The sequence below is a fragment of the Lissotriton vulgaris genome, chromosome 5 (genome assembly GCF_964263255.1).
Source record: "Lissotriton vulgaris chromosome 5, aLisVul1.2, whole genome shotgun sequence".
Taxonomy (NCBI): Eukaryota; Metazoa; Chordata; class Amphibia; order Caudata; family Salamandridae; genus Lissotriton; species Lissotriton vulgaris.
In genome coordinates this window covers 1,296,006,185-1,296,030,020 of record NC_141693.1, presented here as the reverse complement: position 1 = coordinate 1,296,030,020, position 23,836 = coordinate 1,296,006,185, and the positions used below count along the sequence as shown (strand labels likewise).

The 23,836-nt window shown below is 49.1% G+C and overlaps 1 protein-coding gene across 1 annotated transcript in view; it reads left to right on the top strand.

Annotated features, from left to right (window-relative positions):
• UQCC2 (ubiquinol-cytochrome c reductase complex assembly factor 2) overlaps positions 1-23,836 on the top strand; it is a 92,942-nt gene that overhangs the window by 44,808 nt on the left and 24,298 nt on the right. The window contains exon 2 of the mRNA XM_086920348.1: positions 17,706-17,780. Within this exon, the coding sequence (XP_086776474.1) occupies positions 17,706-17,780 (75 nt within the window). The remainder of the gene's footprint in view (positions 1-17,705; positions 17,781-23,836) is intronic.

Genomic DNA, 23,836 nt, shown 5'->3' with positions numbered 1-23,836 from the left:
GACTCGGTCAGCTGAACATAGCGCCTACATTTTGGCCCAAAGTTCATATTGTACATCCGCTTGCTATATCACGGCCTGACTGCTTCTGTGCATGTTGCCGGTATGGTCTCTGCACTATTTCCAATCGGCCAGGGTACTAGACAAGGATGCGCCCCCGCCCCCCTGCTGTTTGCCATGGTCATTGAACTGCTGGCGGCCTGGATTCATTTGGCTGCCCAGGTCAGTGGATTTGAGTGGACTGACGGAGAGCCGGATTGGATGTTATACGGCGATGACGTCCTTTTCTTTATGACAGAGCCTCATAGGTCAGGCCTCCGAATTCCTCAAACAATACAAATATTTGGCGAGACCTCTGGGTTCTTCATGAATGTAAACAAATCTACACTATGGCCCTTGGGCGGGACAGATCATCATTATAGATGGGCTTCAGACCTCTTGCAGTCCCAACAAGCATTTACAATGCAATGGTTTTGCTTTTGTTAAAGTTAGAGCTATTGGCATTGCTCTTGACATTATTTTTATTTATGTGTTTTTTAAAACGTAATAAATGGCATTGTCATTTACAATGCAACTAGCTTTATCTCTCGCAAATGACACACACACAGAGAGCCCCCCCCACACACACAGAGCCCCCCCCACACACACCCACAGAGCCCCCCACACACACACCCACACAGAGCCCCCCACACACACAGCCACACAAGCCCCCCCACACACACAGCCACACGGAGCCCTCCACACACACCCACACAGAGCCCCCCACACACTGCAAGCCCTACACACTGCGACCCCCATTTCAATAGATGTGTGATGCTTACCTGGTACTAAATTGGTCCCTGTATGGCTGAAAGGTTGAAATGGTGTAGGAGGCAAGGGGACAAATGTGAGCATGGAGAGAAAGGAGTATAAGTTTGAGATTAGTGACTGGGTGAAAATAAAATCAGGAAGGACACAGGGTGGTCTTTCCAAATTAGATGGTCTATTTCAAGTAGAAAATGTCAGTAGGTTCTTTGTGTTCTTGAGGGGGGATAGGTCCAACCGGCACCATAATCGGACGTTTATTGTTTATACCCATTCACAACAGGCAACTAGTCAGGATGGTTGTCTCAGAGCCCAATCAGCAGTGAAGCAACAAGGTCCCTAAACCTCCGTAAAAGCATGTGAAACACTGAGGGGCCCTCCTCACCACACACAGGGCTGAATCTGCACTCTGAATCTGCACTCTGAATCTGCACTCTGAATCTGCACTCTGCACTCTGCACTCTGCACTCTGCACTCTGCACTGCACTCTGCACTCTGAATCTGCACTGCACTCTGCACTCTGAATCTGCACTGCACTCTGCACTCTGAATCTGCACTGCACTCTGCACTCTGAATCTGCACTCTGAATCTGCACTCTGAATCTGCACTCTGCACTCTGCACTCTGAATCTGCACTCTGCACTCTGAATCTGCACTCTGGACTCTGAATCTGCACTCTGCACTCTGAATCTGCACTCTGAATCTGCACTCTGCACTCTGAATCTGCACTCTGAATCTGCACTCTGAATCTGCACTCTGCACTCTGAATCTGCACTCTGCACTCTGAATCTGCACTCTGCACTCTGAATCTGCACTCTGCACTCTGAATTCTGCACTCTGAATCTGCACTCTGCACTCTGAATCTGCACTCTGAATCTGCACTCTGCACTCTGAATCTGCACTCTGCACCTGCACTCTGCACTCTGAATCTGCACTCTGCACTCTGAATCTGCACTCTGAATCTGCACTCTGCACTCTGAATCTGCACTCTGAATCTGCACTCTGAATCTGCACTCTGAATCTGCACTCTGCACTCTGAATCTGCACTCTGAATCTGCACTCTGAATCTGCACTCTGCACTCTGAATCTGCACTCTGAATCTGCACTCTGCACTCTGAATCTGCACTCTGAATCTGCACTCTGAATCTGCACTCTGCACTCTGAATCTGCACTCTGCACTCTGAATCTGCACTCTGAATCTGCACTCTGCACTCTGAATCTGCACTCTGCACTCTGAATCTGCACTCTGCACTCTGAATCTGCACTCTGAATCTGCACTCTGAATCTGCACTCTGAATCTGCACTCTGAATCTGCACTCTGAATCTGCACTCTGAATCTGCACTCTGAATCTGCACTCTGAATCTGCACTCTGAATCTGCACTCTGAATCTGCACTCTGAATCTGCACTCTGCACTCTGCACTCTCACTCTGCACTCTGCACTCTCACTCTGCACTCTGCACTCTGCACTCTGCACTCTGCACTCTGCACTCTGCACTCTGCACTCTGCACTCTGCACTCTGCACTCTGCACTCTGCACTCTGCACTCTCAATCTGCACTCTGCACTCTCAATCTGCACTGTTGGACAGGCCACATGAAGGACCCGCTCCCCCTCTGCCCGACCAGGCCCGAGCCCGGTCCCTCAAGTGTTACCCACCACCACTTCACGTTTTCCGTCCCCTCCGGGACCCCTGCCTCTGAACATCTCGACCCCTTGGGCCCGATCCACTACTGGGCCGCGCGCCCGACCTGGGTGCCATCTTGGACACTGCACCACAAGGCCGCGTGGCCTCCGACCGACCCTAACCCTGGGCCTGGCCAGGCCTCAGACATCCCGGCACCAACATCCACCCAGGAGGTGAGTGGACTACTTGGCAGGTCAATGGGAGAAAGAGGTGTCGATGGCTCTCCCCCACCAGGTACCGCTCGCCCCCAGCCTCCCCGGGCGCTGGCTCCACCCCCCTGCTGGGTGTCTGGACTCCCTCATCCTGGACCCACCGATCTCCAAGTGCGAGGGTCCGGACATCAAAGGGCATCAGCCCTATAACTGAGGCAGCTCCAGAGCAGGAAGGCAGTTGTATCTTGGAGTCGAGAGACGCAGAGAAGAACTCATCCTTGACGGACTACTGGCGCTGCCGTAGCCCTACCTTGCGAACTACCGTACTGCCTGCTGGCGCTGCCGCAACCTCCGTAAACCTTCATCGTCGTCGGGACCTGCTGACGTGGCCGCGGACCGTTTGTACCTCCATCTTCATCGGGACCTGCTGGCTCCGCCGCGGACCGTCGCCACCTTCAACCATCTCGGGACCTGCTGGCTCCGCCGCGGCCCGGTCATCTAGAACGCCGAGCTCGAGGATTGAGAGCTATCCATCCACCCATTTGGTAACAAGACTGTCCCGCTACCCCTTTTCCCCACCAGAGACCCGAACCGAGGGGACCCCTGAGTCCAGACCTCCTTGTACCATTTGACCGTACTCAAAGAATTGCTGATAAAGTATCGTTTAACCTTATCCTTGTGTGGTGTCCGTCTGTGGGGGGGAAGTTACTTGTCTGTACGATCGCTGGAGACGGCTCTCCCTGGAGACCTCTCCCCTTATACTCGGCCGACCCTCCCGGTCCGTCTAACATTGGTGGCCAGCGGCGCGATCCGAATCACCGCATAATCGTACAGAGAGTAGCTCACCCCACGACGAAATCACGATGACTACCAAAGAAAGCGGATCCACCGAGAAATTTCAGATGGAGAAAGTGGAAGAATACAGCCATTGTGAATTAAAACAATTCTGCATCGAACTAGGTATCGCTACCACCGGTCTAAGCACCAAAGATGATTTCAAACAGGCCCTGGAGTCCTGGGCAGAAACCGGGGCCGTCAGACCCCCGGACCAAAATATCGCAGCAGTAGAAAAAGACACCGCGGCTCCCGAGGAGCGAAGAACGGGTCTCTCGCAAAACGAGATCCAGGAACGAGAAAGAACAAGACTACATGAACTAGAAATGGCCCGGCTCAAAATGGATGGTGAACTCAAGTTGGCCGAACAGAAACTGAACTTAGAACATCTGAGGCTCCGAGAAGAAAGAGAGGAAAAACAGAGACAAAGAGAGCTCGAGGAAAAAAGACTGGCATATGAACATGAGCGCAAATTAGCTGAGATAGACTTACGCAAGCAGAACAAGGAATCGGGGGCGACCGAGCAACCCCGCACCCCGGGAGCAACAGATAAGAAGGTACACATCCCCAAGGATGTCGTCCGAGAATACTTCCGAGAGGACGACATCCAACAATGGTTCAAGGCCTACGAAATAGCTATGACCTCCCACCGGATCGATCGAAGCGACTGGGGAGCCGGTCTATGGGGGAGATTCCTCAATGAGGGCCGCGATGCCCTGCTACAGCTCCCGGACCATCTGATGACCTCCTATGACCACATGAAAGCGGCCCTCCTCACCCGCTATGGGCTCACACCCGAGATGTACCGCCAGAGGTTCAGAGACTGCACCCGCATCCCGGGTACAACTTGGGTGGAGTACGTTAACTATTTCAGCAGAGCCTTCGAGGGTTGGATCAAAGGAAGCAATGTCACAACTTACGAACAACTCTTCAATCTAATGGTGTGGGAGCATCTGTCAAACAATTGCTTCATCGAGCTCCGGCAGCACCTCCTCGATAGCAAATTGACTGATCCACGGCAACTCGCAGCCGAAGCTGACCGGTGGGAAATCACCAGAGTGGGCCGAAATGGGTCCTATGAACAGAACCGAAACCACCACGGTCAGCACCGTCCCCGAGCTCTGCACTCTCAATCTGCACTCTGCACTCTCAATCTGCACTCTGCACTCTCAATCTGCACTCTGCACTCTGAATAGGCACTCTGAATAGGCACTCTGAATCTGCACTCTGAATCTGCACTCTGAATCTGCACTCTGAATCTGCACTCTGAATCTGCACTCTGAATCTGCACTCTGAATCTGCACTCTGAATCTGCACTCTGAATCTGCACTCTGAATCTGCACTCTGCACTCTGAATCTGCACTCTGAATCTGCACTCTGCACTCTGAATCTGCACTCTGAATCTGCACTCTGCACTCTGAATCTGCACTCTGCACTCTGAATCTGCACTCTGCACTCTGAATCTGCACTCTGCACTCTGAATCTGCACTCTGCACTCTGAATCTGCACTCTGAATCTGCACTCTGAATCTGCACTCTGCACTCTGAATCTGCACTCTGAATCTGCACTCTGAATCTGCACTCTGAATCTGCACTCTGAATCTGCACTCTGAATCTGCACTCTGAATCTGCACTCTGAATCTGCACTCTGAATCTGCGCTCTGAATCTGCACTCTGAATCTGCACTCTGAATCTGCACTCTGAATCTGCACTCTGAATCTGCACTCTGAATCTGCACTCTGAATCTGCACTCTGAATCTGCACTCTGAATCTGCACTCTGCACTCTGCACTCTGCACTCTGCACTCTGCACTCTGCACTCTGCACTCTGAATCTGCACTCTGCACTCTGAATCTGCACTCTGCACTCTGAATCTGCACTCTGAATCTGCACTCTGCACTCTGAATCTGCACTCTGCACTCTGAATCTGCACTCTGAATCTGCACTCTGAATCTGCACTCTGAATCTGCACTCTGAATCTGCACTCTGAATCTGCACTCTGCACTCTGAATCTGCACTCTGCACTCTGAATCTGCACTCTGCACTCTGAATCTGCACTCTGCACTCTGAATCTGCACTCTGCACTCTGAATCTGCACTCTGCACTCTGAATCTGCACTCTGAATCTGCACTCTGAATCTGCACTCTGAATCTGCACTCTGCACTCTGCACTCTAAATCTGCACTCTGAATCTGCACTCTGAATCTGCACTCTGAATCTGCACTCTGAATCTGCACTCTGAATCTGCACTCTGAATCTGCACTCTGAATCTGCACTCTGAATCTGCACTCTGCACTCTGAATCTGCACTCTGAATCTGCACTCTGAATCTGCACTCTGAATCTGCACTCTGAATCTGCACTCTGAATCTGCACTCTGAATCTGCACTCTGAATCTGCACTCTGAATCTGCACTCTGAATCTGCACTCTGCACTCTGAATCTGCACTCTGAATCTGCACTCTGAATCTGCACTCTGAATCTGCACTCTGAATCTGCACTCTGCACTCTGCACTCTGAATCTGCACTCTGCACTCTGAATCTGCACTCTGAATCTGCACTCTGCACTCTGAATCTGCACTCTGAATCTGCACTCTGCACTCTGAATCTGCACTCTGAATCTGCACTCTGAATCTGCACTCTGAATCTGCACTCTGAATCTGCACTCTGAATCTGCACTCTGAATCTGCACTCTGAATCTGCACTCTGAATCTGCACTCTGAATCTGCACTCTGAATCTGCACTCTGAATCTGCACTCTGAATCTGCACTCTGAATCTGCACTCTGCACTCTGAATCTGCACTCTGCACTCTGAATCTGCACTCTGCACTCTGAATCTGCACTCTGCACTCTGAATCTGCACTCTGAATCTGCACTCTGAATCTGCACTCTGAATCTGCACTCTGCACTCTGCACTCTAAATCTGCACTCTGAATCTGCACTCTGAATCTGCACTCTGAATCTGCACTCTGAATCTGCACTCTGCACTCTGAATCTGCACTCTGAATCTGCACTCTGAATCTGCACTCTGAATCTGCACTCTGAATCTGCACTCTGCACTCTGCACTCTGAATCTGCACTCTGCACTCTGAATCTGCACTCTGAATCTGCACTCTGCACTCTGAATCTGCACTCTGAATCTGCACTCTGAATCTGCACTCTGAATCTGCACTCTGCACTCTGAATCTGCACTCTGAATCTGCACTCTGCACTCTGAATCTGCACTCTGAATCTGCACTCTGAATCTGCACTCTGAATCTGCACTCTGCACTCTGAATCTGCACTCTGAATCTGCACTCTGAATCTGCACTCTGAATCTGCACTCTGAATCTGCACTCTGCACTTGCACTCTGCACTTGCACTCTGAATCTGCACTCTGCACTCTGAATCTGCACTCTGCACTCTGAATCTGCACTCTGCACTCTGAATCTGCACTCTGCACTCTGAATCTGCACTCTGCACTCTGAATCTGCACTCTGCACTCTGAATCTGCACTCTGAATCTGCACTCTGAATCTGCACTCTGAATCTGCACTCTGAATCTGCACTCTGCACTCTGAATCTGCACTCTGAATCTGCACTCTGCACTCTGAATCTGCACTCTGCACTCTGAATCTGCACTCTGCACTCTGAATCTGCACTCTGCACTCTGCACTCTGAATCTGCACTCTGCACTCTGCACTCTGAATCTGCACTCTGAATCTGCACTCTGAATCTGCACTCTGAATCTGCACTCTGCACTCTGCACTCTGAATCTGCACTCTGCACTCTGAATCTGCACTCTGAATCTGCACTCTGCACTCTGAATCTGCACTCTGCACTCTGAATCTGCACTCTGAATCTGCACTCTGAATCTGCACTCTGAATCTGCACTCTGAATCTGCACTCTGAATCTGCACTCTGAATCTGCACTCTGAATCTGCACTCTGAATCTGCACTCTAAATCTGCACTCTGAATCTGCACTCTGAATCTGCACTCTGAATCTGCACTCTGAATCTGCACTCTGCACTCTGAATCTGCACTCTGCACTCTGCACTCTGAATCTGCACTCTGCACTCTGAATCTGCACTCTGCACTCTGCACTCTGAATCTGCACTCTGCACTCTGCACTCTGAATCTGCACTCTGAATCTGCACTCTGAATCTGCACTCTGAATCTGCACTCTGCACTCTGCACTCTGCACTCTGCACTCTGCACTCTGAATCTGCACTCTGAATCTGCACTCTGAATCTGCACTCTGAATCTGCACTCTGCACTCTGAATCTGCACTCTGCACTCTGAATCTGCACTCTGCACTCTGAATCTGCACTCTGCACTCTGAATCTGCACTCTGAATCTGCACTCTGAATCTGCACTCTGAATCTGCACTCTGAATCTGCACTCTGAATCTGCACTCTGAATCTGCACTCTGAATCTGCACTCTGCACTCTGAATCTGCACTCTGAATCTGCACTCTGAATCTGCACTCTGAATCTGCACTCTGAATCTGCACTCTGAATCTGCACTCTGAATCTGCACTCTGAATCTGCACTCTGAATCTGCACTCTGAATCTGCACTCTGCACTCTGCACTCTGAATCTGCACTCTGCACTCTGAATCTGCACTCTACTCTGAATCTGCACTCTGCACTCTGCACTCTGCACTCTGCACTCTGCACTCTGAATCTGCACTCTGCACTCTGAATCTGCACTCTGCACTCTGAATCTGCACTCTGCACTCTGAATCTGCACTCTGCACTCTGAATCTGCACTCTGCACTCTGAATCTGCACTCTGAATCTGCACTCTGAATCTGCACTCTGAATCTGCACTCTGAATCTGCACTCTGAATCTGCACTCTGAATCTGCACTCTGAATCTGCACTCTGAATCTGCACTCTGAATCTGCACTCTGCACTCTGAATCTGCACTCTGAATCTGCACTCTGAATCTGCACTCTGCACTCTGAATCTGCACTCTGAATCTGCACTCTGAATCTGCACTCTGAATCTGCACTCTGAATCTGCACTCTGCAATCTGAATCTGCACTCTGAATCTGCACTCTGAATCTGCACTCTGAATCTGCACTCTGAATCTGCACTCTGAATCTGCACTCTGAATCTGCACTCTGAATCTGCACTCTGAATCTGCACTCTGAATCTGCACTCTGCATCTGCACTCTGAATCTGCACTCTGCACTCTGAATCTGCACTCTGAATCTGCACTCTGAATCTGCACTCTGAATCTGCACTCTGAATCTGCACTCTGAATCTGCACTCTGAATCTGCACTCTGAATCTGCACTCTGCACTCTGAATCTGCACTCTGAATCTGCACTCTGAATCTGAATCTGCACTCTGAATCTGCACTCTGCACTCTGCACTCTGAATCTGCACTCTGCACTCTGAATCTGCACTCTGCACTCTGAATCTGCACTCTGCACTCTGCACTCTGAATCTGCACTCTGCACTCTGAATCTGCACTCTGCACTCTGAATCTGCACTCTGAATCTGCACTCTGCACTCTGAATCTGCACTCTGCACTCTGAATCTGCACTCTGCACTCTGAATCTGCACTCTGCACTCTGAATCTGCACTCTGCACTCTGAATCTGCACTCTGCACTCTGAATCTGCACTCTGAATCTGCACTCTGAATCTGCACTCTGAATCTGCACTCTGAATCTGCACTCTGAATCTGCACTCTGAATCTGCACTCTGAATCTGCACTCTGAATCTGCACTCTGAACTCTGAATCTGCACTCTGCACTCTGAATCTGCACTCTGCACTCTGAATCTGCACTCTGAATCTGCACTCTGCACTCTGAATCTGCACTCTGCACTCTGAATCTGCACTCTGCACTCTGCACTCTGAATCTGCACTCTGCACTCTGAATCTGCACTCTGCACTCTGAATCTGCACTCTGAATCTGCACTCTGAATCTGCACTCTGAATCTGCACTCTGAATCTGCACTCTGAATCTGCACTCTGAATCTGCACTCTGAATCTGCACTCTGAATCTGCACTCTGAATCTGCACTCTGCATCTGCACTCTGAATCTGCACTCTGCACTCTGAATCTGCACTCTGAATCTGCACTCTGAATCTGCACTCTGAATCTGCACTCTGAATCTGCACTCTGCACTCTGAATCTGCACTCTGAATCTGCACTCTGCACTCTGAATCTGCACTCTGCACTCTGAATCTGCACTCTGAATCTGCACTCTGCACTCTGAATCTGCACTCTGAATCTGCACTCTGCACTCTGAATCTGCACTCTGCACTCTGAATCTGCACTCTGCACTCTGAATCTGCACTCTGCACTCTGAATCTGCACTCTGAATCTGCACTCTGCACTCTGAATCTGCACTCTGAATCTGCACTCTGCACTCTGAATCTGCACTCTGAATCTGCACTCTGCACTCTGAATCTGCACTCTGCACTCTGAATCTGCACTCTGAATCTGCACTCTGCACTCTGCACTCTGAATCTGCACTCTGAATCTGCACTCTGAATCTGCACTCTGAATCTGCACTCTGAATCTGCACTCTGAATCTGCACTCTGAATCTGCACTCTGAATCTGCACTCTGAATCTGCACTCTGAATCTGCACTCTGCACTCTGAATCTGCACTCTGCACTCTGAATCTGCACTCTGCACTCTGAATCTGCACTCTGCACTCTGAATCTGCACTCTGCACTCTGAATCTGCACTCTGCACTCTGAATCTGCACTCTGCACTCTGAATCTGCACTCTGAATCTGCACTCTGAATCTGCACTCTGAATCTGCACTCTGCACTCTGAATCTGCACTCTGCACTCTGAATCTGCACTCTGAATCTGCACTCTGCACTCTGAATCTGCACTCTGCACTCTGAATCTGCACTCTGAATCTGCACTCTGCACTCTGCACTCTGAATCTGCACTCTGAATCTGCACTCTGCACTCTGAATCTGCACTCTGAATCTGCACTCTGAATCTGCACTCTGCACTCTGAATCTGCACTCTGCACTCTGAATCTGCACTCTGCACTCTGAATCTGCACTCTGAATCTGCACTCTGCACTCTGAATCTGCACTCTGCACTCTGAATCTGCACTCTGAATCTGCACTCTGAATCTGCACTCTGAATCTGCACTCTGAATCTGCACTCTGAATCTGCACTCTGAATCTGCACTCTGAATCTGCACTCTGAATCTGCACTCTGAATCTGCACTCTGCACTCTGAATCTGCACTCTGAATCTGCACTCTGAATCTGCACTCTGAATCTGCACTCTGAATCTGCACTCTGAATCTGCACTCTGAATCTGCACTCTGAATCTGCACTCTGAATCTGCACTCTGCACTCTGAATCTGCACTCTGCACTCTGAATCTGCACTCTGCACTCTGAATCTGCACTCTAAATCTGCACTCTAAATCTGCACTCTAAATCTGCACTCTAAATCTGCACTCTGACTCTGAATCTGCACTCTGACTCTGAATCTGCACGCCTTAAAATCCACTCTCGGTTCCTTTGTTTGCCTGATGTTCGTTAAGAAATTTTATTAAAAGGTGAGCAGGAAGTTTCAAAGTGCGACAGCATAAACATTTTTTTTAACTATCAGCTTACGATTCCTACCTTATTTGGAAGTTTATCTACTTGAAATATTCCCTTTGTTCTGTAGTAAGCAGACCTTTTTATTCCTCGTGTTAATACGCATGCAATGTTTGTCAATGCCCAGCGGGTCAGGCAGTGTTCAGTAGCACAATATTGCTGCCTCGTGGCCTTTCACTGCCGCGGGAAGTGCACAATTAGGCGATGCTGGGATCCCGGGTGCACCTTTCTGGTCGGAAAGTGGAAAGTTAGTGGTTTCACAGTGGGGGTCGGTGCCCTATAATAGGTAACACATGGGAAGCTCTAAATAAATAACTTCATCTAATGAGGCTGTCATTAAATAAAAAAAAGAAGCATGCTCGCCGCTGGGACATTTATCACCGCACAAATTAGTCTGTTTTCGCCTCATAAAAATAAAGAGAAACCAGCGTGAATTCGGTATACTTTACTCCCATGAAATAAAACACATTTTTTCCATGTTGCTGAAAAGGTAAACGATAGAATGCATACGGAAATGTTATACACAGGGCATCTTTAACATGGGATTTTTTTTTCCAGAAACGTTGCACCCAGCAAAGGACCTAACTCTAAAACGGATATTCACACGGTTTGGGTTTTTAGAATAAGATTAATATTATGTTAGAAACCTACAGTGTTGCATTTTAGTTTATATACCCGCCTGCTTCTGTCCGAGTGTGGCATGCCTCCCAACAATGAAAATGCTGCATCGGAAGGCTGGTGCCGGCAATGCCGGACCAGAATCGGGGGCGTTCCCGGCGTCGCGTGACGTCGGCAAAAGCCAAAGAATCTCGGGAACGCCCCCGTGTCTGGTCCGGCATTGACGGACAGGCCCCTCATCCAATGGCTAGGCTCCATTTATGGAGCCAGCCAATGAATGACGAGGGCCGACCCAAAGCCACACTACAGTTCTCATTAGGTTTTTGCTGCGCTAAAAAGATGCGCAGAGCGCATCTTTTTGGCGAGGCAAAACCTAAAAAGGGCTGAAATATCTAGGGGTCTTCGTCACAGATAAACAGGATATGGCGTGGGCCTGTAATCTAGACAAGGTCCTTATTAACGTGAAGGTGGGATTGAAATCATGGATGCGCCTAACCCTTTTCCTATATGGACGATCAGCTATATTTAAGATAATCTCTCTCTCCAGGCTCCTCTATAATCCTCCATATCCCATTTCACAAAGGTGGTTCAGACAGATAAATTCCCTGTTAAATGGATTTCTAGGGAGGGGAAGGGGCAGGAGGGGCTGTCAGACTGGTGCATCGCACATGTTTTCTTTCCACATATTGTGGTGGTATATTGTGGTGGTATAGCAACGGTCGATATTCAATCCTATTACGCGTCTGCCCAGCTCCGGGTGCTTAATGATTGGTGGTACTGCTCAAGAGAGTAACTGGCATACAATGTTGAGAGATGGCTATTGGGAGACCCATCGTTACATAAATTCCTCTAAGGGTGTGCTAATACCCAAGCCCTTCCATCAGCCACAGGGGTGGTACTCGCAGTGTGGCGATATTCTCTTTGACGCATTGGCTGGATAGATAGGCTCACAGGTAAGGTGTAACTGCCTCCTCCCACAACTACAAGCTTTGCAGGTCTTTCAGGGATGGGACTGAATTGGGATCTCTACATTAGGTGAGGTCCTACAAGGCACTACCCTTTAGTCCTTCTTAGATCTACAGAAGGAATTCTCTATGCCACGCACCCAATGTATAAATATTTACAGTTCTTCCACGCATTTTAAAAATCTCCCAGACTTACCCGAATTCAGTCCACTGGAGGACAAACTTCTTATGGGTGACTTACAAGAACACAAAATTTCTAAAATATATCTAACCCTGGTTACGCATAGTGCATCGTCATTGGAGTCCCTTCGGTAGGCCTGGCAGGCCGACATTGGCCCGATTGACAATGATGACTGGAGGGAGGCCCTGGAGTCCCCCCGAGGAGCAGCCATCTCCTCACGATTGTGGCTGATACGACTAAAATATTTGCACAGGATATATTTCACAAGTACGGCTGTACAGGGCCGGGCTCATTGTGTCCCCTGCGTATCTGCACTGTGGAGTGGAAGAAGCCACCTTCTTGCTTACGGTCTGGACATGCACGGGTTTAGACAGATTCTGGACGAGGATTCATAGATGCTTAAATGAGGTGCTGGGATGGACCATAGGTTGAACACCACAACTAGCCTTACTCCATATTGCAGAGGATATTGAGGGCAATAGGGTCAAGCGCTGCTTGCTGTTCTTAGGATTCATCCTGGCTAAACAAGACATTGAACGCTCCTGGAAGACACCCTCAGCACCGCTACTAGGAGTCTGAAAACAGGGTATCGATTTTTGTATGGGATTGGAAGAAATCCTCTTTAGGGCCCATGGCTGCACTCAGAAACATGCGCATATGACCACTTTGGGCAGATTATAGAGAATTAGTACTGACCCCACCCCGACTCCACCACCCACCATACTGGACATATCTCACTCAATTCACAACACTGCTTTTATACATACTGTTGTCAATGTATTGATTAAGCAGATAGTCTGGGACAGTATCCAGGGAGTGGGTTAATTTGTAAAGATATATTTGTATTTTGCCTTGATCACAGCAGGTTGGGTGTTTTGTTTGATTTCAATTATGTTGTTAAATTCAGTAACTATTATATTGCTTATATATGTCAACATTATTTCTAGCCAATGATTATATATTGATGTACCTGGTGCATGATGTTGAGAAACAAAACTCAAAATATGTTTATAAAAATAAAGGAAGAAATGATACTGTTACAAAATGTGCCCCATTATGGCACATTATTTACCTTTTCTTGCTGCGTAATTTACTCAATCCTGCCGTATAATTCAAGTGGCCCTGGCTATACAATAAAAAATCCAAAACTAGTTTCTAAAAATCAAGAAATGAGAAAAAAATTACTCAAATTATTAAAATCAAGTCAGTAAACTAAAGATTTTCTGTTGTTGACAGTTTATTCGAAAAAGCTGCAGTCAAAAGTCACTGTTCGCGACCGAAACAGGTGCAATTCCAGGATGACAGTGATGTAATGGTAGTCTGATAAACTGAGCAGGATGCCCCAGCCAATTTTCTTTACCTTATGACTTATTCTACTTTTTGGAAGTCAAAATCCTCTGGTGCTGCAAATTGAAGTTTGAAGGCTGTGTCTGTTGAGGGCACTTGAATTCGTTGGCCGAGGTACCACTGAAGCCATTGGTTGTGGCGGAAAAAGTTTTGAGTGGGAAAATTCTTATTTTGTTGTCGTCAGTCAGATAATTTTTGCAACTTCACCAAGTCAAGAACTGTTTCTTTTTTTTCTGGAGCTCGGTAAACCTCCACCATCTGCAATGCATAACCAGGTTGATGTCACTGAAACGAGATACCTTGCCTACGAGAGTTGAAATATTCTTCCACGTGGCAAAAATCACCAAGCAGGACCAACATGATTTTCTAGCCTGCTTAGGTTGTACCTTATGTGATTGTTCCCAGTCCTCAGGCGATTTGAAAGGTTTTTTTTCCAACTTTCTGCAGTAGCTTCTCTTGGTCACTTCTTAAGCTCCCAGGACCTCGGCTCAGCACTCAAATGTACAGGATCATTTCCAACAGAGGCCACCAGCAAAGTCCAGTCGGGGTCCACTTGCCACTGGTCATTCCAGGAAAAAGCCTCTTGCAGTTTTTGTGTCCATGTAACCACACAGGAGGCCAGCCAGCGAACAATTTGAGTCAACTTCTCAGTCCTGGGTATAAAGTGAGCAGGTCGAGCACTTTAGGTCTCCATACAGACCACAGACAGAAGGTCCGGCCCTCTTCTGTTATTCTGCAGTTCCTGATTTGTTTAGAGGAGCTGGTGCCTTTCTGCCACTTTTGTACAGTTAACTAGCCAGTAAGTAGATGGGGTCGTGGGGCAGTGGTTTTAGGGGGTCACTCCTAGAAACACCTGAACAAATAAGGAAAATGTTTCAAAGGGCAAACCTTCCCTAGCTTGCATTGCATCCTGTTTGGTTTGCTGCATACTGTTTCACAGTTCACTGTTCTGTGGGGAAAATCAAGATGGCAGACCTTCCTGCACATGGAGGAGGCTGCTGGCTCCCCTACAGGTGTGTGTAGAGAAATGAACAGTCTTCTCCACCTTAACCCCTCCAGACTGGTTCTGAGACCAGTTTCACATTAACGAAATTCCTGAACCCTCCCCATCTACCTTTACTGAGAGGGGATGAACTACATACTCCCAACCAGGTCTCCAATGGGCCAAGTCATTGTTTCTGCCCTGTGAGCAATTTTTACAACTAATCAAAGGAAAAGCACTGATGGGAACCCATCCTCGGGCAGGCTAATGACAATGAGGCAACTGAGGCTTCAGGTGTGCAAACTCTTAACCTTTTTAAAGTTCTTTTTCTTGTATATGTTCGCAAAAATCCAGCTTCACCACTGAATCTGATTTTTACTAGATATTAAAAATAATGATTGAGTGGGCTCTGTAGTTTATTCCTCCCAACGTTACCAAAAATAGTACTTTAAATGTACTTTAGTGGGTCTCAAAGGAACATCTACAGACCTATAAAGGGGAAATACCTTTTGGGAGTTAGTCACTGTAGGAACATACCTCCTTGAAATTCTCACGTTACACCTTTTAAATACTAAGCAGCCTACCATATGGCCTACCTACTTATTAGATAGTTACTTAATATTTCAAAATAAGGTCCCTTCCTGCCAAAAGGGATTATTTTGACAGGTTCACCCGCATGTTTAAAATCTGCAGCAGTCACGCTACACGTGTCGTCCCGAATCCATGTTTTCTTTGCCTGCCTATTGAATGGCACAATATGTGCTGCAGTCTACAGGTGAATATTTAACTTACTTGGCATTGTTGTTTTACCTAAATTAGAGCAAATAAAAATCTAAATATGTCAATTGAATATTAGCAATTTTACTGTGTTTTTAGGACCCTTGTTAGCAGTGCCCAAATGTGCAGAGTTAATAAAACAGCAATACCACTCAGCATAAAATGAGGATGATGACGCACAAAGGCATTTTCTAACAATAAGTTTCCCCCATATTGCGTCTCCGTTTGTATGAGGGTCTCACTTAAGCTATTTATTAATAATTTGTTTTGTATTATGCCTCAGTCTACTGGACATAAGAGCCCTGCCATATCGGGTAGTAAGTTCCAGCTCTCAATTTGTAACTGTAATACCAAATCATGTCCAATAAGCCATTAAATGATAAAGACCTAGAAAGAAGTGGAGGGTTTGGGTTATGGGCGCAGACTCTACTATGATGCGGAGCTTCTTCCCTGAGACTGGATGGACAGGTCTTGGGCCATTGAAGAAGCCTCAATGACGAGTGGGTCGGAATGGAGTCGATCCCATGCATCTTTCCGGACAGCCATTTAAAAAAAATTCACATATCAACACTGGTTAACTGCTTCATGGCGTGCAGCCGATTAGCACGCTTTTTTTTTTTATTCTGCCGCCACTTCACCTACGATCATTACAAGTTGTCAAGGTGTGGCCTCTGAAGGACATATAGAAGTTCAAACTCCTGGAAATTAAAATATTTACTCTAGAAGTCCATGAACTTTGGAAGTTGGTATAAAAAGGGCAGAATCTCAAGGGGCAGTGGCACTAGAAGCAGATTTGATGGCAGCAGCCCATTTGGCCAATGAACGTGGCAAATAAAAATGTGCTTGTAAAGCTATCGTACTTACTTTTGGTTATATGTTGCATTTTAAGATAGTCTAATGGTTAAGGCAACTTCACGAGAAATAGATGTGCATCCAAGTCTCAGGGTACAATATTGGTAAAATAGCTCTCAGGTGGTTAATGCAGTTGCACCCCCTCCCTCCCCCCCAAAGGATGGTGCGCAAACTCTAGTCTGAGGTTTGAATCATCTTAAAATATATTTGTGGGTTAATGGGTCTCCTACACGGCATTGGGTTTAACATGTAGATGATCGATTTGTGTGCATGTAAAACAGGCCAATTGGGTTAATGTTTGCTGTGGGGCCTCGTGTATCCTGCCACGTGCAACTATACATATGTTTGAACTGTTGCAGGTTTTGACTCGTTTTTGGCTTTTTAAAAAATATTTTTTACGAATGATGACAAATCAAAAATGTGTTGCTTTGGGTTGTAATATTCGCATGTTAAGTGACTAAAATATTCAGTTTGTATTGTTTCGTGTGTAACAGCCGACCGACATACCTGTCACACTCCTACATTGAATGCTTAGACTTGCATATCATAAATATAGTTTACTCTTTCAGATCTTATGTTTATGTCTTGCAGTTTACGAAGTAGCTTGCTGGGCTGATCTTGGTTTTTCCCCTGATGAGCAGCTGAGTGGGTGCGGGATAGGAATAGCTATCCCCACTCCGCTTGAGCTTGGCCATCTGCCTCCAGCCGCAACACAACTCGGACAGAAGTAATTGCTAATTGACCGTGAAGGGGGGCATTTGCAGTCGGCCTTTATTTTGCTGACGTCAGAATAGAGACGGGACACATCACAAGAAAGCAGTTCCAGGACAAGAATAGGTGCTGCAACTAGAATGCAACTGGTTCTCCCCTCAACGCCGTTTGTAATACTGAGTATGCATGGGCAGCAGTGTTCTGCAATAAATAACGTGTCTTCCTTTATCCCTTTGTACAGATCGCCAATCCTGAGACCTGTGACTTGATGTACGAGAGCTTGGCCCGCATCAACAGCAATTTCTACAGGGAAAAGGTGATGATTGATTGGGTATTTATTGTTTGAAAATTGTGGTGCGTGTTTTTTGGTTTGTGTAGTTAAACGCAAAATGCAGTGATAACTAATGGCCCAGTGAAGACAAAAGGATTGTGGGTTTTTTGTGAAGACACTTTTACCTAATAGCAAGATATTTTTAATGTTTACCATGGATGGCCCCGAATCCTACCACCATGTTTGAGAAGTGTCCAAGTCACGTGTGCAGTTATTACTTGAAACGGATTGTGTTACAGGTGAGTGGGAGAAATATGTTTAAAAGCCTATTTCCGTTAAGGATTACAAACCTGCAATAATTATAAGGATCTGGGAATATGGCGGTAGTGGGAGGACACATCCTACAAGAGCATTGTTGGACAGGCCTCATGGAAGGCCCGGTCCCTCCCCGCATGGCAGGGCCCGGACCCCTGCTCCTCCTATGTCCTCCACAAGAACCATCCCGGCGACCCACCGGGGCAACCCACGGCCCGTCACAAACGGAACCCCAGCTCCTGAACCCCCCGGTATCGGCTGGCCCGGGCCCCTTTCAGCACCCCTGCCCCCGGCCCAGCCGCCATGTTGGACACTACACGACAAGGCAGTGTGGCCTCAGATCGACCCCAACCCCGGGCCTGGCCAGGCCCCGACATCGAGGCACCACCATCCACCCAGGGGGTGAAGAGACCACTTGGCAGGTCAATGGGAGAAGGAGTGTCGCTGGCTCTCCTCCGCCAGGTGTCGATCGCCCCCAGCCTCCCTGGGCGCTGGCTCCACCCCCCTGCTGGGTGTCTGGACTCCCTCATCCCGGACCTCCCGACCTCCAAGTGCGAGGGTCCGGACATCAAAGGGCGCCAGACCTATAACTGGAGCAGCTCCAGAACAGGAAGGCAGTTGTATCCTGGAGTCGAGAGACACCGAGACAAACTCATCCTGGGAAGCCTGCTGGCGCTGCCGCGGCCCTCTTCATCGTGAAACCATCTTCGAAGCCTGCTGGCGCTGCCGCGGCCCTCTTCATCGTGAAACCATCTTCGAAGCCTGCTGGCGCTGCCCTCTTCATCGTAAAACCATCTTCGAAGCCTGCTGGCGCTGCCGCGGCCCTCTTCATCGTGAACCATCGTCAAAGCCTGCTGGCGCTGCCGCGGCCCATCCTTGCGAACTCTCCAGCTCGAGGATTGTGAGCTCCATATCTTGCTGCTTCTGTACCAGACGGGTACTAAGACTGTCCCGCTACCCCTTTTCCCCAAAGAGACTAGAATTGGCAGGATCCTCGTATCCTGGTCCCGCTGTAACGTTTATCACCTTGCCTCAAGATTTCTATATAAAGTGTGCAGAACTCATCTTTGTGTGGTGTCCATCTGTGGGGGGGAAGTTACTTGTCTGTACGATCACCGGAGAAGGCCCTCACAGGAGGCCTCTCCCCCTGTACTCGGCCGACCCTTCCGTCCCCGTCTAACAAGCATCAATCTAGGTTTCCTGCTAGCAAGAAGGGAAATTGGTAGGAAATGGGGCAGCGCGATATGCCGGAACTCTGAGACTGGGAAAAGGGCATGATATATGTCGAATGAGAGAGAAAATGGCGTACACGGGGATTGGCTTCCCCCCACAAACTTGAGAAAGTATGGGGAGGTAGGGCACTGAGGAGTAGAGGCATAAGAACTAGACCTGTACCCCAGGGGCTCACCAGAGAGAGACACCTCCACTCTGCTGAATGGCCAAAGACACAGGAGGGAACCGGCCCTCCATCGTACTGGAGATATGATGGAGAGGAAATATGTTGGAATGGTCTAACATATGGAACTCATAGTATATGGGTGGTGAGTTTGAAAAACAGGTTAAACATGACCGATATCGCCGAAACCAATCCGCTTTATTAAGGTTTGCTGGTTTGCAATGTTATTTGACAATCGTTAATTTAAAGAAATGTATAAAAATATATATATTAAAATAAATTATAAGGACATACAGAGCTGGCTGCATTTTTGACTTGGCTGATATGGAGGATAGAACGAGGGTTTATGCAGTGTTGGTATGCAGAAGTGCAGATAGTGATTAGGTTTATTACTTCATCTACTAAACTAGGTTGAAAGTTTGAATTACCAAAATTCTAGGGGGGGTGGAAGTGATACCACGCACCCTTAAGCATCAAATGATATAACAGAGTGGAATTATTGTCCCCATGGATGTCAATTCACCAAAATGCCAGCGGTAGCAGAAGTAACATCACTCGCCCTTTAACATTCACTTTCCCTCACACACCTTTATAAATACACACACTCTCACATAAACCCTTGGTCACTCATGAGCATGCACACAACATACATTAAAAAGTATTTTTTTTACTTACATCAGCTGTCAGGGAAGGTCATATTCCAGCTAATTGTACCCCATTTTTATTACATTAATAGTGAATAGAATATTTCATTATTCACTATCAGTGTAATTAAAATTGACAGAAAAAAAGAGAAGGAGCTCCAACCGTGGTCCAGAAGGACGAGCTGCTGCTGTATTCCAGGCACTGATTTTGCCACCTCTGAGGTCAGGGGTCACAAACTAAGTGCTGGAGGTTGCAAGGGGCAAGCCAGGAGTCGGAGCTACGACCCCTAAAATACGTTTACGGTTGTCCCACTCATATCCCATCAGCTGCCCCCTCTTTGCTTCTGAGGGTCTGTAGGAAGAGCAACATGGAATTTGCAGAGAACAAATAGGGGTTTTCGAACCCTGTTCATTTTCAGTTCCTTGGTTTAACAACCTTTGAAACTAGTGGCACCAGAGGATAAGTTGCAGTAGCAACTCCTATTTTTTTTTTTTTTTAAATAATTTTTATTGTAGTCATACCTGTATAGGTCATTACACATAGAAGTATCATCATAAAATGTAGCAGACTTTCAACTTGCTTCGTCAATCTGTACACAGCCTTCATGCCCACAACCCAGGGGTTGGGCGGCGATGATGTCTCTGCTCGTCCATACCTGACGTTCTATATGGAGGAGTGGTCAATGTCCGGCGGATTATTGTGCATGCCTACTTTTATAGTCCTACTTAACTACGCGCTAATCCCCAACTCCCCTTCCCTGCGCAAAGCCCAGAACTCCCCCCTCCCCCCCCAACCAATCCCACCCACCACCACCTGCCTGAGGTCCCATTGCGACCATTCCTGGATTGCTAGTGTCATCCCTCCTGCATACCTGCTGTTCCTATGGCCTCAGCCCGCCTCCTCCGTCCCATCCGCCCCGGGAGCCTCCCCCTCATCATCAGCCTCGCTGTCCCTAAGTGCCTGCACCATTACTTCCCATGAGGTCGCAGTGTCAGCTGCTGTTGGGCTAGGGGTCCTACGCGCAAGCTGGTACCTATGTGTGCTGTCTGCCGTGGCCCATTTCAGAAATTCCTGCCGCCACCTCTGTGGAGTCGGCCCCACTCTCGCCTTCCAGTTCTTCGAGATCTCCCTCTTGGCCACCATCAGTCCCATGTCTATAAACTTACTCGTGAGTTTATTCTTGGGGGTGTGGGGGAACCAGTGCAAAAGACATTCCGCTGGACCGTATTCTATGGATCTTTCAGTCACCTCATTCAGCACCTCTCCTATGTCCTGCCAATAATCCCGCAGGGCCGGGCATGCCCACAGCATGTGCACCAGTTCGGCCCCCTCTTCTGGGCACCGAGGGCAGGCCGCTGTCTCATCTCCAAAATACCGCCTGATTCTGCCCGGGGTCATGTACGCCCTGTGCAACACATAGTAGTGGATTAGCTGAAACCTAGCGTTCCTTGTGCTGTTGCGAGCCCTACGGACAAGTTGCTCCCACGTTGTGTCAGGTATTTCCCTTCCTAGGTCTGCTTCCCATTTGGCTTTGAGGGACGCGAGTGGAGGGATATTCTCTCTGAGCATTCGATAATAGAGGCACGTTACCGCCTTGATCGTGCCCGCTGCCATCATGGTGTACTGGCACGCCGCTGCCGTCCCAGGTTCCTCCAGTCCCGTGCCCCAGTGGGCCTGCATCGCCCTGGTTACGGCTGCGTGCAGCAGAAATCCCCCTCTCGGGATGCCGAAGCGTTCTATCAACTCCTGGAATGGGAGCAGTGCGCCATTTTCAAACAGGTCCCCAACCACCTGTATTCCCGCTTCCTCCCATTCCTGTAGGTGCGACCAGTCGCCGCCATGTGGTAGGGCCGTAAGCATGCCCAGGGGGATCTCAGGCGCGTATGGGCGCTGGATACCCGCTCTCTTTTGGGCCCGGTTCCAGCATTGTCGGTACGTGCGCTGCTCCAGCGACAAATCCCGACTGTCCAGCCGCTGTTGGAGGGTTACATATGCTAGGACATGTCTGGGCGTCCCTCGTAAGCTTTCGTCCTCTGGGCCCCGGAACACCCTCGCAACTTCCTGCGTGAAGACTTGCAGTTGGGCCGCTAGGTAATAGAACTCAAAGTCCGGCACCGCAAGCCCACCCTCATCTTTCGGGCGAGAAAGCGTGGCCAGCGCTACTCTGCACCGTCCCGCTCCCCAAATGAACGCCGTAATCTGAGATTGAAGTTGTCTAAAGAAAGAGCCGGGCAGCCAGATTGGGAGCGTCCGGAAATAATACAATAATCCCGGCAGGGCAACCATCTTAAGTAGTGAAATCCGGCCCGCCACCGATAGTGGTAACGTGGCCCAAAAGGCCATACAGCCCTTCAGTCCGCGTATGCAGCGCCCCAGGTTGCCCTCAAGCAAGTCTTCTGGCTTATGGTAAACGTGGACCCCCAGGTATTTTATACAGGTAGGGTTCCAGGCCGCTTCCGATCGGTGCTGTGGCTGGGCAGTGCCCTCCAGTAGCGGGAACAAGCTCGTTTTGGGCCAGTTAACCCTTAGGCCCGACATCTCTCCGAAGCTCCCCAGCAGGGCTTCCGCTCTCTGCAAGTCCTCCACACCGTCGCAGAGGAACAACAGTAAGTCATCGGCATATAGCGAGATGAAATGGTGTCCGTCTCAGGCCCGTACTCCGCGAGTATGCCGCCCTGTTCGGGTCGCAGCCGCCAGCGGCTCAATAGCCAGCGCAAATAATAGCGGCGAGAGGGAACAGCCCTGACGAGTGCCCCGCTCCCCTGGGTAGCGGAGGGATACAGTCGAACCCACCTTCACTCTTGCCATCGCCCCCGCATAAAGGACCTTCGTCCAGTGAATATAACCAGCACCCAGCCCGAGGCGCTCCATAACAGCATAGAGGTAGTCCCACTCGAGGCTGTCGAAGGCCTTTTCAATGTCGACCGAGAGGACCTGCTCCGTCCCTGCCCCGCCGTCCAGCCCGTCCATGATACGGACAAGCCTTCTGATATTCAGTGAGGTGTTGCGCTGTGGTATAAACCCGTTCTGGTCGCCGTGTACAAGCCCCGTCATGTGAGGCAGGAGCCTCTCCGCTAGTATGGAGCTCAGGATCTTATAATCCGCGGTGAGCATGGAGAGTGGTCGGTAGGACGCAGGGTCGCTCCCCTCCCTACCGGGCTTCAATAGTGGGACCACTAATGCCTCCCGCATCGACTGCGGTAGCCGGCCCGTCGCCTTGGCCTCTCTATAGACGGTCAGGAGCCGTGGTGCCAGTGCGTCCAGGTACTTGGTATAGAACTCTATGGGGAGTCCATCTATTCCCGGCGATTTGTTCCTTGCCATGCGCCGCACCGCCGACCGTATCTCCCCCACGTCAATATCCGACCCTAAATCTTTCGCCTGGTCAGCTTCCAGCCGGTGTAGGGGTAGGTCAGCCAGGAAGGGTTCCACCAGCCCCGTCCTGTCTCCCGGGGTACTCTGGTATAGGCCCTCGTAATACTGCTGAAAGCCGTTGACTATGCCCAGCTGTGTGTGTTGCACCACCCCCGCCGTGTCCCTCAGTTGGAGTATGGGAGCGCAACGTCTTGTGGGGTTCGAGAGCCATGCCAGGAGGGTGCCCGCCTTATCACCGTCAACATGGGAGCGCAGTACATATCGCTTGTAGTCGAAGGCTCGGAGTCTCTCCACTTCAACGGCCACTGCCTCCTTGGCCGCACACAGAGCCTCCTGGAGTTCTGGGTGTCCGGGCCGCCTTTTCTCCGCC